At 36.8% G+C, this 16,103-nt stretch overlaps 1 protein-coding gene across 7 annotated transcripts in view; it reads right to left on the reverse strand.

The window, feature by feature from the left end:
- Window positions 1-2,181: 2,181 nt before the first annotated feature.
- The window catches only part of si:ch211-200p22.4 (phosphatidylinositol-binding clathrin assembly protein), a 77,421-nt gene continuing 63,499 nt past the window's right edge, over window positions 2,182-16,103 (reverse strand). For 6 of the 7 annotated variants that reach the window (XM_067401462.1, XM_067401466.1, XM_067401464.1 and 3 more), the window contains 6 exons: window positions 14,451-14,582; window positions 14,131-14,161; window positions 13,871-14,021; window positions 9,378-9,434; window positions 9,154-9,270; window positions 2,182-5,722 (listed from right to left, as the gene is read on the reverse strand). In XM_067401462.1, coding sequence (XP_067257563.1) covers window positions 5,708-5,722; window positions 9,154-9,270; window positions 9,378-9,434; window positions 13,871-14,021; window positions 14,131-14,161; window positions 14,451-14,582 — 503 coding nt within the window. In that variant the 3' untranslated portion in view covers window positions 2,182-5,707. The other variant, XM_067401465.1, reaches the window with a different exon arrangement.

The following is a 16,103-nucleotide window of genomic DNA, read 5'->3' on the forward strand; positions in this document are numbered from 1 at the left end:
AATATATCTGGCTTTTTTGCAAATACAGTCACTTTGAGTCATAAAAGTCAAACACTTACAGCTTGTTAGATGCTGGATTTGTGTTAGAGAAACAGATCCACATCAACAGTGGAAGCACAATCTTTGCTCATTGAGCAAAAAATTTATTTCAAAATATATCTTGAACAACTGACAGGCACAAAGTATAAAAGTAAGGAATCTCGATGCAAATAAGCAGCTGCAGAATAGAAAATTGAGAAATTGAGTCAGATACTAGTCCTGACTGTGTAGATGAATATTAATAGATGTACAGAATAGGCAGCCAAGATAAAATCTGTTAAAAATGTCCTTTATTAAGAAACCGGTGAGCGCGAGCGTTAATTCCATTTATTCACAAGGCATTCATTCATGGTTCAGGTTAGAGGCTTGCAACCATAAATTTTCTTCACAAATACAGACAACAAAACAGAGACTGAGACAGAAAGTAAGAATAAAAGAACTTACAAAAACCGACCCAAGCAAAAATGGCAAGAAGAAATATAACATACCAGATCAGCACAAACAACCACTGATAAATCATAAAAGTAACAGATATACACAGAATCCGTCCATCACTACGACAACGACTGCTTACAAAAAAAAAAACAGCACCATATTTAATAGAACTTCGCAAACGTTACATGGAACTGTGAAACTTTCCCAGGCATGTCAGATACAAAAACATGCAAGAAAACAGGTACAAATTAAAAAGCGATCAAAAGAAAATGGAGTTAAATCCATCACATCTCTTGGTCCTAGGTTGAGCATCTCAATGCAAGCGTACAAAAGACAGTTCAGGAGAGACTGGTATCATAAGATCATCGACTTCAACCAGTGCTGTGTGGTTCATGGAGCTCACGGGGAAACCAAAGGCAGTTGCAGATGAAACGTCAATGGTGAGGGTGTTTGATTCGGGTTTAGTTACTGATTAAAGGTTTCACCGACAACCGATACAAGCGTTCTAGCAGACTTGAGAGAGTTGGTGTACAAGCACATCCAGACATGTCTGATTCTTTTCCCCCAATGATACATATTTTAAAAAAAATAGTGACTGCACACTAAGTGGCTACGCTCAAATAATTCATACAGAAGTGAAAAATCACATGTCGTCTCTGCGTCAAATCACACATGGTGACCTTCAGAAGAGTAGAACAAAGGGTTAAATAATCTAAACCACATTTAGTTACTTAGTAACTAATGAAATCAAATTGAATGCCTAGCCAAATAGTACAGGAATCACCTTAAATGTCATGATGGGAATAGCAAAGACCAATTTAACCTTTTATTAAACAAAGATTTGCTGTAAAGTTGGGGGAAAGGACCACCAGATTGAAGTTGTTGCTGTACATCCTTTTCCACACATTATAACCAGCTCCACGTACACTGTTTGGACAACTTCAAAAACAGAAGATTCACAAAGAAACATTGGTTGATTTTGCAGTTTCTGAGTCCACTGTCAAAAAGTGCTACAAAGAAATAATCAGGTGGTTCCTGTTGCAGTGAAACTCGTGCAATAAATTCAACAGAAATTACATTGACAGACGCAAAAACAACACAACACGGCACTATACAATTTTGACCAGGTATTTAAAACGTGCGTTCATTAAAAACCCTGCATTATGGGCCGTGAGGCAGGCATGAAGTGCAATTTCAAGAGGCCAGAGAAGAGCAAACAAAAGAACCGCACATCAGGTCATCCAAAATGACCTCGAGAGCAATGATCTTCCTGCTTGGGATTTAACAGGGCTTCAATCTGATGAGATGGATAAAAAAGTGAAACAAAACAAAAAATAACCAACAACTCAGGAATGAAAATGGACTTTATTTATGTCAATGAAAGGCAGACAAAAAGTTAAAGAAACAAAAAAGTTAAACACAATCCCACAATTTCTGCTTTTAATTTTCACCATGCTGAATAAACTCCTTATGGTCTGCATAAATAAATTACAAAACATACAGTGAGGAAATCAGCATAAACATGGAGGTTCTCTTTTTTCTTTTTTTTTGGCATTTTATGATAAATAGATAGAAAAAGTTGCTGCTTTGCTCCCCTGGGCTGATATACGGGGATGATGGCACTTTTACTGTGTACGTACTTCGAAATATACTGCATATAATTCTGTAACAGAAAAATAAGGATAAAAGATGCTAATGTGAATGTAGCAGACAAAAAAAAAAAAAAGTAATTAAAGCGCCAGGACAGCTCCATGACTACACAATGGTGAAAGGGAACCTGAACACCAAGCATCCCCACTACAGATGTGTGGTTCACGCTGACACATCCGTTTCTGAAAGGCCGCTGCTGAGCCGAGTTTTCCAGGCCAACTAATGAGATGAGCCAAGACGTATAAAATCAGGCTAAGTAGTTCACAAGTACTCTTGATTTGGCTGCTCTTCAGTTTGGCTGAGTGCTTTAAAATAAAGGATGAATGTAGAGTGGGGAGTTCAATACACTCAGACATTTGCTTTTTGTGCACAACAGTCCCATAAACACCAAACAAAAGACTCGGGTCACAATCTAGCAGCTGTTTATGTGAAAGACACACAATTACCACAAGGGGGAGCTGTGAGAACAAGAACGTGCTCTTTCTTCATAGCAGTGACCTTAAATAAAAATAAAATGTTTCTTTACTTAGTTAAACCAAGTATTTAAAAAAAAAAAAAAAGTCTTTGGTGGGTCTTCAGAAAAGCGTTCATGACTCAAAGCTGATTGGGAAAAAAAAAAAAAAAAAAAAAAAAAAAAACACCAGGCCTACAGGTTATCCAAAAGCAATATTATCACAGGTTGCCAAATAAACTTGAATTTTAAGATGCATTCTTCACCAGAGGCAGGGCTGCTAATGCATGCAGAGCTTTTAATTATATTTTAAAAAAGACAAAATATGGCCGAAAGAAAAAAATTGGAAAAGCTGTGCTAAGCAACCTGTGCCAAGGACCAGAAACTGGAGATTACCATGGAAACCCTGACTCATGAATGATAGAACCTTAGCACATCTTGAGATCTTGTGCTCCTCCTTGAAGCTCACAATCATACATTCACTCTCTCGCTCACGTACACACACACACACACACACGCAAAGCCTCCGGTGACGGGATAATAGAATAGATCCTAATTAAACAGCATCGCACCTCAATGCCCCGTTACCTTGCAAACCCAGCGAGAGTATCAACAGAGCCTGCATATAAAAAGCATTCAGTCTGAACCAGCTGGACCCTCTGACAGCACTCAAAGGAGAATAAACTCACAAGCTTGTTAAGAGTCGCTCAATAAGGAATTAGTAACCCACTCACACACAGAAATAAGCAAGCAGAGAAACATGGTGTACATTGTTTCTACAAAAAGAGGGCAGGCATTCACACAGCACGCATTACAGCAACCTGTGCTGTCTTTAGCAACACACACAAACAATGACCACACTTGAACTGCTGAAAAAAGGGATAGTTCACCAAAGAAATGAAACTTCTGCCATCGTACTCACCCTTATTTCATTCCAAACCTAATGACCTTCTCACAAAAGAAGATATTTTGAAGAATGTTGGTATTGACTATCATTGTATGAGCCAAAAAAAAAAAAAAAAAAAAAGTAAAAAAATTAGATGCATTAATAAATGCATACAGATTTGAAACGACATGAGGGTGAGTAAATGATGACAGAATATACATTTTTGGGTGGACTACCCTTTTAAATTTGCTGAACCTGGTTTAAATACATGGCAAAAGGAGGCGTGTCTTATGTTTATACATCACAAAAAACATTCTGATTGTACACTAACAATGTACACATGACTGACTGTTATAAACATGTCATAACTGCTCTATAACATGTCTTAGAGGTGTAAAAAGGAGTGACTTTTTAACACTACAGAAAACTTTTATATAGTGGATAGTTCCACTGTGTCTGCTAAACATTGCTTAAGAACTACGTTGTTTGGCGGAAGGATTATTATTTATCAATAAATTAAATGATTGCTGCGATGTGTTGATTTTATGAAACCAGCTATATGCAGTAACGGTTTTATAAAAGCAACAAGCCATGTGAATCCATGGTTTACGGTGATTTTAGAACAGCGTTGTTTGAGATTGTAAACCACTGCTTTCACAGGGCTTATTGCTTTAATTTACCATGGCAAAAAACGCAACCACACTCCCGTTCCATCAGTCCATGCAGAATAAAAACTAAACGGTATTATTGAACAAAGCATGAAGAAACAAAGCAGGAATTATGGGATGATGTGAAGGCTGGACTGGAATCCTGCTCTATAAAGGGTTAAAGGGATTTCAGGAGGATCAGAAATGCTTTGGCTGCACAAGCAAAATTAAAGGATACCCTGTTAACAGTACCCCACATTGCACGAAAACAGACTTAAAAGTAGATTTTAGCTATTGATTTTGGTTCCAAAGTTGGCAAACACCGATACGCACGTCATTCAGAGAACGAAACGTGATGTCAGGTGCTGGGTACAGAAGCTAGCTTATGGCATTTTTCGAATCACATATGTATGTAATTTGGCAACATAAAACAGACCATGATTCATGTCATTCTCTGAAATAATAATGAAAATATATATATTTATAACATGCTTTCTATGAAAAAAAAAGATTAAAAAACAAAGGGTTAAACAAAAACCCTTATTAGAAACAGATTTTTCAAAAGGGCCATTCACCCTGTACCCTTCCCCGATGCTTCCGGTCACTCGCTCTCAGGGTGGGTGGTACATGTGGGAGTGGTCTCAAAGTGTGAGATGTAGTCGTAAATACATGATATGTTTGGTTAACACACAGAAGAGCGGGAGCAGATATGTTTATCAGTGTCCTGGAAGTGACAAAACAAGATGGGAGGCCAGTAAGAGGGAGCTCTTCATGTGGCTCACGTAACACCAGTTTGTGTGTGTGTGTGTGTGTGTGTGTGTGTGTGTGTGTGTGTGCGCGCAAGACCACCATCATGTCTGAAACGACAACCCTTAAACCAGTAAAAAAAAAAAAAAAAAAAAAAAAAGACTGACGGGCTATTTTGAACAAAAGCCATCAGTAAGACATGGTAAATGTCAACATTAGCCTACTAAAGTTCTAGATATAAGAGACAAGCTCAATGTTGTATATTATGTTACACATAAATGCATGTGTAAAGTGCTTGGGGGTGCACAACACCTTAAATAAGGGGTCAAATTCTTTCCTTGTTCTGAAATGAGAAGCCAAGGCATTGTGTTAATGAACCATATTTTTTCTTTGGTGACACATGCTGTTTTCCTGAACTAAGCATGGGCATCTTCATAACAGAGCAAAAGATGACAGTACTAGGAAGTCCACTGTGATGGGCTTCAGGTTTAATTAATATTAATTGTGATGTTAAAAAAAAAAGCAGAGTGCTCAGTGCATGGTAATTTAATACCGGCAATAAAATCCACAATTACCATGATGTATCACACTTGCCAGTAGACACAGTGCCCCAGGAAAGAAATGAACTTGAAAAATGAAACACTGTGCGCACGCTCATTTGGTGTGTGTTTGTGTGTGTTGGGTGAGTCGTTTCAGACATTGAGGTAAGCATTCTTGACAAATACATTTCTCTTTATATGCACACTCTTTCTTTTTATCTGGCCCTCCTTTTATCTGGTGGTAGTTGGATCTTCTACTTGCTTGGTGTTCCTCTTAGCCGTCTTGTTTGGCGCTCTGCTGAAGTGTTGCTGCTTACATGAACTGCATCTGTAGACACAAAGAGTTATACAGTAAATGAAGAAAATGGCATCAAATGGCTCAGTAATGACCGTGTGAATGAAGCAGTACTGAATGTCTGTAAATGGAGCATCGGTGTACTTGCCAGAGTCATGGAGCAGGGGGGGGGGGGGTTATAATACCAATGAAAATGGATCATTCTGAATACTACAGTAAAAACTAATACGCTATTTAACAATGCTTAATGTAAACATTTAAATATCAATATAATATTAAGGGATGTCAATCAATTAAAAAATGCATTATATTGCATAGATTTCTGTAATTAACTGCTATTCAATCTCACCTAACATTAAAATTTGTGATAAACATTTTCACATTGAATCTCCAAATTAATATGGAAGCAAACATAAAGATGGTATGTTAAATATTTTAAATATTTGTTTAAAGGTGCAATAGGCAATTCTCTACAGAAACATTTTTTGTTATACTGATTAAAAGTCTCATATCCTGATAGCAATCACTATGTTAAACGGTCTAAAAGTATTTTTATAAATATACATCCTCTGTGGAGGGCGTAGGACCCTAAAATGTTCATTCGATCTTTATATTCGGTCCGAATGAAATGATACAATATCCTACCTGCCTGTCAGCGTATGTTTTCACATACCCTCGCCAACCCTGTTTGCACAGACGTCATACGTCATCAGCGCGTTTCATGCTATGCAGAGTTTATACAAGACCAGAGCACCGCAAACAAAGAGCAGCCACCATTTACAGTTCCAACCAAAACAAAACAACGAGTTTATGCTGCATTCACACCATAACTACCGTAATTGACCCTTCGCAAAGACCCTTAGTTACTTTTGCTTTGTCCGACAAGCCGTGGCGCTGTCACGCCACATGCAGTGAAAAATAAATCGCAGAGCAAAGAGGATACTGACAACACGTCGACAGACAAGACAGAGCAGGTTACTTATGATATTAAACAAAGTCCCAGCTTTCAAACCGTGTAACTGTTTAAGAAATTCAAACGATAAAAACCGTTTTGTAGTTCTTTAATGTGTCGTGACAGATCACTGTAGCGCCTCAGCTCAAGAGGCCCATAAACCGATCATCTCTTCCTACCAGTTAATTTATAGCATCAAATAAACATGAATGAACATGAGAAAGAATGTTGTTTCAAATGCAGAAAGACGTCAGTACACACCATTTTTCAGTCCACTGAGGTTAACCTTCTAACTCCTGACTGCTTTGTCGGACAAATTGGTGGATTCGATCTAACGTTCTGATTGGTTAGATCACTTGTCAATCAAACTCCCGGCAAAGGGTCAATTAAGAAATGGCAACCCGTGACATTCTAAACGGAGCTGTTCACATCCTCATACTCGGAATACGTTTCCATGTCAACGGTATCAACAACGAAACGAATCTGCAGCAGTCAGGTACAAGCTCTCCAAGTTGTTTACGTTCATTATTATTGTAATGTTATGTGCTTTGAGACATGAGGTAGTTTAATGCCATCTCTTGTGACGCTTTGTCGAGAGTAGCTGTGTGTGCGCGCGCCTTCAGTGTTTTGGAGTAGGCGTGGATTTGGACGGCGATTTGCAGGGAGGGTGGGATCGAATGCTTTCAATGCAAGCAGGCTAATGTTAGCATTTCCCAAATCACCTACTGCACCTTTAATGGCATCTTTTTACTAAAGCTGAGCACACATTTAACAAATAGCTAAAGCATTCTAAGACTGTGCTCAACATACAGCGATTGTTTCCTGCGATTGAAGCAGATTTATATACTTATACATGGAATTTGAACACGACTGTAATCGCAGACTGAACGCAACTGGCTCTGAATGGACGCATTTTAGCGCGATCAGTCATAGGTATTAATTTACATTCATAATCGGCCTTACAATCGTTAAGTGTGTGCACGGCTTAAGTACTATAAATGAAGGCCAGTATCACTGATACCAATACCTCTATTAAATGGATTTGTTTTCCATTTCTGTTTATAAAATGAGTTATTACAGACATTCAACATTACAGTATAATTAAAAGCCAGACCTACACTGCAAATTATCAAATTGTTTTCATCAATTACAGAACAATATTAATAAAACTTTTAATTCAAGTGAACTAATCTGCTCTCTCAGTTTCAAGAGTTATCAGTTCATTTTTCTCACATTAAAGTTTGTTTTGCACATTCATTTTCACAATACATAATTAATAAAGACAAATACATAGCATAGCTACTTCAGTTTTATGGATGCGTTAATTGCTATAATCAAAGCTTGACATTAACTTTTTTGCTCCACCCCTGTGGTTTTCCAAAATTACTAGCCACTCAGCATTTTCATTGGCCACAATTTTGCCGTTGGGAAATTACATTTTATATGGTTTTCCAATAATTTTATATGGTTTTCCAAAATCACTAGCCACTCACCATTTTCACTGGCCACAATTTTGTCATTGAGAAATTAGATTTTACATGATTAAAGTTGACTTTGGCATGCTTAAATTATTTGATTGTGAGTCATTTTACTTGATTTAGAAGATTTAAAACCCTTTCAAATGCAGAGTGATCACCCAAATCAAAACTACATTGTATATCAGCTGGTATGTACAGGTGGGCAAGGGGTGGGCAATATGAGCATAGGCTAATATGAGAAATTTTATAAGTTATTTTTGTTAGGCTATATAAAAGAACAAAGAACCAAATTAGCAAAGATACAGTAGGTTTATTTAAAATATTTTGTTTTATTTAACATCTTTACACAAGCTTATAAACATCTTTTGTTGTTTGATTAACATTAATGACAGGTATTTAATTGGGCTGCTGAATGCATGGACACAATATACTGATACACATCCAATTATTACCCACCTGTTTACATCCACTTAAGCCGTAACAGACTATATTCACAAAAGATACGCCACACGTTGGACATTTGCAAGGAGAACTGATCACGCACACGACATAGAGAGCGCTTCTGTTGTGTCTCATTCAACGCGATTCCACCTATCCTGCCTTCACTAACTGCAAGTTAATTGATAAAGAATTGTAATTGAATTTTGTGACACGACGACCTTGGCATTTCATTTGGCTTTAAGCTGAAATTAAATTCAACCCGCCAAAGTGGCAAGTGGGAGTGGCTGTCTTACCCGCCACAGCTGAAATATATCCACATTTAAAAAGTCTTAGTTTCCATTAAAAACAATACAATGAATACTGATTCAATCCTGCTGGAATTGTTTGTTTATTATTGATGACATACTAAATAGACAGTAGAAGGTCTTTTAGGCTTTTCAACATTAAGTTTCAGTCTGTCGTTCAACTGAGAGATAACAAACGATAGTTGAAAGTTTGTTATATTATAGCCCTGATGTATGGATTAAATGCATGGGAGGCCAATGTGTGTTATAAGTGGCTTAACTGGTATGTGTTTGTGTGTGTGTGTGTACCTGGGCTCCGGGGATGGGGGTGAAAGGGTTAGTGGGTCTAAGAACAGGCTGGTTGTACAACATGGGTTGTTGGGTCATCACTGGAACCCCTCCCATCTGTCCCAACTGAGGAGGGACCTAAATCCACCCAAACATTACATTCAGCGTTATTTTCTTTTCAGCTATTAACCATTTAATTAATCTACATAATATCCATGTAACCACTGTGAGGTCACAATGCTCACCATTCCATACACAGGCACTTGAGGTGTTGTCATGGAAAACGCCATGGGAGCAGGAGCCTGTGTGTAAAAAGTCACAAATCATCCATCAATGTGCTGACTGATCAAACAATGGTGCACTGATCAAGCGAACAATGACATACTGATTAAACTACTGTATACTCATTCAATACCTTTGTGCTCACTAATCATGTCTGGTTCATTTAAAGATCTGGTTTACTTAAACTCTTTTGTAGTTTAATTGTACTCTTTTGAACTCTCCTGCACAGTTGCCTGGACTGGTTCATTCAACACATGCAAAACTGGAGTAAAAACAATTAGCTCAAGGATTTGAAACGTGCCTACTAATGGCTTGACGGGTAAATTTTTTGTGTCCAAAGGCCTTAATAATAATAAAAAACAAAGATATGACATCCAAAGTATTTATTGTTTTATTGAATCCCAAAGGTTTTAATTACATTTTGCTACATATAAAGGTATTATGTGTATTTATCTACACAAAGGAAATTATGTGTAGTCATTTTGTTATGAGAAAGAATGTCTGGAAAAATGAATTTCATTGATGTCATTTGGAGTAACCAATATAAAGGGACCATTTTGGATCAAGTCATGCAGTCAATATCATGTGACGGGATGTGCCATCAGTCAGACACCTGCAAAGGACCACATGATCATGAAGCAAAGTAACTTACTCTCTCTTAACTATTTGAAAAATTCATTTTTTCACTTGCTTATATTCATGTCCCGAAACATCAGGTCATTTGGTACAACCAAACATGTCAAATGTTTGCCAAGTCAAACATGGAAAATGTTGTAATATTTTAAAAACTTGTAATAAATATAAAATATTTATCTTTTTTCCAGCTATGTAGCAAGCTAACTAGCTAGCTAGATAGATATCAGCCTGTTAACACTGTTTGAAAATATCGTCATTCGGTATAACTAAAAGTGTAATTCGGTAAAATCTAAATTTTAGTTAAACCGAATGACTTTTTGGTGACGAATTTTGTCCATCTTATAAAAAAAGACAAAAGCAGTGTTAATTGATTATAAAAACCACAATCTCATTTTTAACACTTAATAAAACTTCAAAATTAATTATATCTCTATTATGTTTTTTTTACACTTATAAAAACCTTATTCGTCAATGACCCACATACTATACTCTACATTCAAAAGTTTGGGGTCAGTGTAAAAAATATATATATATAAAAAATAAATAAATAAATAAAAAAAACTTACTGACTCCAAACTTTTGAACGGTAGTGTATGACTTGAATAGTTTTCCCTAAAACACTGACTTACCTGAAAAACTGTCATGCACTTAAAAGCCTAACATCTTATTTGACACCTTATTCTGAACACGGCAAGTATTGATTTTTACTCTTTGGCGCATAGCATGTATTCATCAGTTTTGAATCATAAGCAGGTTACATAAAATGCAGCCCCAAAACACAAACATTTGCACAGGTCTGGTTTGCAAGTCAAAGCTCCAAAAGATGAATGCATCAAATGCTACAGAAAGGGCACAAGAGACCGAACAAACATTTATATGTCACAGGGAAATCAACATATGACATTTTCTGTGTTTATCAGGCATGAAGTGGAAAAAAGAAGGAATTCAGAGTAAAGGCCTATTCACACCAAGTATCAATTTTCAGCCCATTTTTTCTTTGGGTCATACAACCTGGAACCAGAGTTTCAAAGAGACATCAATCTATTGTTTTTTTTTTTTTTTTTTTTTAAATTATTTTTAAGAGAGCATGAAGCATAAAAAGCCACTGTGGTAAACAAGCTCAAGCAAAAAAAAAAGTCATATAATACACATATACATTATGCATGATAGTATTGATGTATTAAACTGACCAAGCACCATATTATAACAGCTTTGCCATAATTATTATTATAGTTAAGGATGCACCAAAAATGCTGTGATAAGGTTTGTCTTATGTCACGCTTTTGCTTTAATCTATACAAAAATGCAAAAGATTTTGTCTAAATATATATAAAAAAACACTAAAAACTAAAAGCTACAAGTGATTTTAGGCATTACATTATAATCTGACAATAGTTTGTATGTTGCTCTTCAAAGCACAGAACAACAGTGTTTTTATTTTCATTCAGATATGCAAGCTTTTCTAAGTAACTGACCATTTTCACCCACTGAATTCATTAGACTTAACAGGTTTAGATTGAAATAAAAAATAAGGCGTGGAGAAGGAGAGTGTGAAAAAGAGGGAAATGTGAGGGAATAAGAAAGATTGTGTGTGAGAGAATCGATCCCTCTTAAATGATACTCAAGATAATAGAACTTTCAGTTATAGGTGGTACTTACATAACTAGTATAGAACATTCCAGTCTGCTGGGTTAAGCACAAGGAAGAAGATAGAGAAAAAGACAGAAACATACAGAGCGAGGAGAGATGAAGACGTTAGACGCGGGAAGAAACAGGCAAGAAGGATGCCGACCACATAAAAGGTGGAGAGAGACAGAAAGAGAGACATTGAAGATTAGTCATTCACAGACTCCTGCTCTCTCTCAACTCAGGCAGTTCAAAAGTCATTCTACACTGAACACCCTGAGTGAGTGAGAGAGAAGAGAGGTCAAAAACACATGTAAACAGCTAAATCATATCATCTGCTTCCTGTCTCTGAAGACACTAACACCTCACCTGCCCGATTGGATCAATACACACAGCTTGAGAACAGGAAGAAAAAACCCTCACACTTATATTTCCTGAAGATACACAGTACAATAGCAAAAAGAAATAGAAACTGCCATCACAATACTACTAAAATCTAAATGAAATCTGGATATTTGCTGTGAATCGAGCTATCCAACAGATGGATTCCTTTGTATTTTTAAGTTTAAGAGTAGTTGAAATTATTTGTGTGTGTTTACATAAGCAAGAAGGCCTGTATATATTAAGTAATGGTTAAATGTACAGTCATCCGGTCTCAGGGTGATCAGGATATCAGGAAGGCCCCTTGTTCTGAAGTGGTTTATTTTGCTATGAGCCTGCTTACATAGTTACATACTAATAATAAATGGAATATTGAGTGGAAATTATTGTGTTATGTGGGAAGAAATAGACAGAAGAGAGACAATTTAACCAGCAGAGATGTAAGAAATCAGTTGCCTCATAAATTATACAGTTTAGTGTCCTTTGTCTAAAACATTCTGAATGCAGAAATAGATTCACTACCATTCAAAAGTCTGTGGTCAGTACAAAGTCAACACTTTCATTTAGAAAGCATGCATTCATTTGATCACATGTGACAGTAAAGACTGTTATAAAAGATTTCTATTTCAAATAAATGCTTTCCACTCATCAAAGAATTCTGAAAAAAAAAAAAAAAAAATGCATCATGGTTTCCACAAAAATACTAAGCAGCACAAATAATTAAAGGGTTAGTTCGCCCAAAAATGAAATTTCTGTCATTAATTACTCACTTTCATGTCATCCACACCCATAAGACCTTTGTTCATCTTCAGAACACAATTTTTTTGATAAAATCCGATGGCTCGGTGAGGTCTCTATTGCCAGCAAGATAATTAACACTTTCAGATGCCCAGAAAGCTACTAAAAACATATTTAAAACAGTTCATGTGACTTCAGTGGTTCAACCTTAATATGACAAAGTGACGAGAATACTTTTTGTGTGCCAAAAAAACTAAATAATGACTTTTCAACAATATCTAGTGATGGCCGATTTCAAAACACTGCTTTATGAAGCTTTACGAATCTTTTGTTTCAAATCAGTGGTTCGGATTGCGTATCAAACTGCCAAAGTCACATGAACTATTGACATTTCAAAACACTTATGACGTAATGTAGCCTCGTTTACTGAAACCACGTGACTTTGGCGCTCCAAACCACTGATTCGAAACAAAAGATTCATAAAGCAGTGTTTTGAATTTTTTTTTGCAGCACAAAAAGTGTTCTCGTTGCTTTATAATATTAAGGTTGAACCACTGTAGTCACATGAACTGTTTTAAATATGTTTTAATAGCTTTCTGGGCATCTGAAAGTGTTAATTATCTTACTGGCAATAGAGACCTCACTGAACCATCGGATTTCATCAGAAATATCTTCCAAAGATGAACGAAGGTCTTACAGGTGAACGACATGAGGGTGAGTAATAAATGACATAGTTTTCATTTTTGGGTGAACTAAACCTTTAATAAGAAATGTTTCTAGAGCACCAAATCAGCATATTAGAGTGATTTCTGAAGGATCATGTGACTGAGTAATGGCTGCTTCAAAATTGTACAATAATTCAAAAAAGAAAATTGTTATTTTAAATCATAATAATATTTCACATTATTACTGTTTTTACTTTATTTTATCAAATAAATACAGAGACTTCTTTCAAAAACAAAAAAATATCTTACTGACCCGAAACTTTTGAACAATAGTGCAACTATATTTAGATGGCTGTATATTAGCGTGTGTGTGTGTTTGTGTTAGTGTATTTGCATGTGCGTGTTCTCACCATGTGTGGCACGGGCATGGCGGCAGGTGGCATGGCAGCAGGTGGCAGGGGGGCGGGGCTCCAGGCAGTGGTGCTGCTCATTGTCTTTGACTGCCAGTTAGTGCCACCAGTCAACTTCTTCTCTCCAGGCTGAGTCCACTGCATATCAGACCTGCATGCAAACACACACAGAGAGTCAGAGAAGCTAGACACTGCCTCTTATTATAGATTGAAGCACACAACCAGAAATGATTCAGAAATAATTAAATGTAAATCCTCACTTTTTGCCTGGTGCTCCCCCAAACTGCAGGTCTAAAAAGAGAGCACGAGAAAGAAACAGACTGTTAGAACAGCCTCACATCAGCGTAATATTGGAAGACTTACAGCAGTGGAGGCATCAGAGACCTATTCATTTCCCCTAAGCTAGGTTTAATTCATCTCTGTTCAACACGCACACACATAGCGTCTAGCACCATATGGCTGCTGACTCTCTGTTCAGTAGAGTAGCACAAATGCAATTTGAAGGTCAGGGACTTCTGACCAAGTAAATAAAGAAAGCTTCACAAACAGACCAATAATGCTGCGAGGGAAAGGGACTCACTGCCTACGAGGTTGGCTAGAGACGAGTCCAGGTCATTGGCCAGCAGTTTACTGTCTGTATGATGTGGCATGACCGGTGCCTGACTGTGAACTGTCACCGTGGGCTTCAACAAGTCTCCTAATGCATCATAACCTGAACAAAAAAAAGACAGATTATTCCATTGATGAATCCACCGAAGTATTATGAGAGTGACAAACCACTTATTTTTGCTGCAGACAGGCACCAAACCAAAAGCGACATGTCAAGCGACCAGCAATAAAAGCTATTAAGGACATTTTGTCATATGTTTGTTTTCCATTTCTGCGGTGTTGAATTTGTAAAATTAATTGGGTATCAGTTAAACTTGACTAAACCAAATTCGTTACTGTGTGTTAGTCGTAGTTGAGACGATTAAGCTCTGAAAAGGATAACATCAAATTTGTACAGCAGTATCAGATCAGTATTCTGAATTGGCAAGTACCAGTTCAGGTATTGGTCTTTACATCACAGCTCAATATAACTGTACACGAAACATCAAATACACTCTTAATGAATGTGATGCTATCAATGTGGACACACAAATTGCTAGTCGCTGGAAACTTGTCGCATTGGGCTGGTTACAACATAAGTGTTATAGAGCAGAGACAGGAGTAAGACGAGAGAAAATGAGCTGAATTCCTGCTGATGTTTATAATAATGCGAGCAGCGGGGATGAGCCTCTGTGAGGCCACACATGGCATGACAAAAAACTCACAGAGATGTAGAGTAGAGCATGAGGTCAGGATGGGGGGAACCACACTGAGATCTTAGAGGAAATAACATGGCAGGGGTCCTTAAAGAAACTGGAAATCTATGTAATCCTCTTTTTGTCTAGTTTTTCTTCTTACCGAGGCATTAAATTCAACATGAAAGCAAAATATTTAATTTCTTAATACATGTTTCTGGTCTTATTGTGCATGATTAATCAGTGCAAGTAATTTCAAAGAGAAAAAAACATTGTCTTTGTAATCTTTCATTAAAATCTCAGAAATTATTTTCCCTTTTTTTGGCTACTGATTAAATGCCAACCAATGGCTATTTAGGCTATGTTTTGGACTTCTGTTGTAGGTAATGAAGCCTGAACTTGACCTTAGGCATCCAATTTTTTTATCCTTTCTACAGTTGACTGCAAACTATCAGCTCTGTCTCCATTCTTGTACAGAATGCCCACTTTTCACAATGCAATTTATCCCAAAAGTCTTGCACTGACTATTTTAATTATTGTTAAAGCTGCAGTCCACAACGTTTGTGTGTTAAAAATGTACAAAAATTATATAATAAGAATATACAACATGAATCCACTTTCCAAACTGTGTTTTTGTCTTATCCTGAATCATTATGGTACACTTATAATAAGTGTTTATATTCGGACTATTTCAGACCGGACTGGTAGGACTCGCCGCAGAGTATCACAGTAACTGCGTGACTCGCCATAGACATACACGGAGAAAAGTAGCTCCGGCTACAATGTTCCTCCGCAAGACGCGTGCAGTTCTGTTTATTAACCGCTAGAGGGCCAAAAATCACGGACAGCAGCTTTACTTAAACTATTATTATTATTATTTCGGTAACTAAAATAAAGCTGAAATAAAATAAAATATGAATATTAGATGATAAAAGTTTAACTTATTACAT

This window comes from Chanodichthys erythropterus, chromosome 11 (genome assembly GCF_024489055.1).
Source record: "Chanodichthys erythropterus isolate Z2021 chromosome 11, ASM2448905v1, whole genome shotgun sequence".
NCBI classification, from domain to species: Eukaryota; Metazoa; Chordata; class Actinopteri; order Cypriniformes; family Xenocyprididae; genus Chanodichthys; species Chanodichthys erythropterus.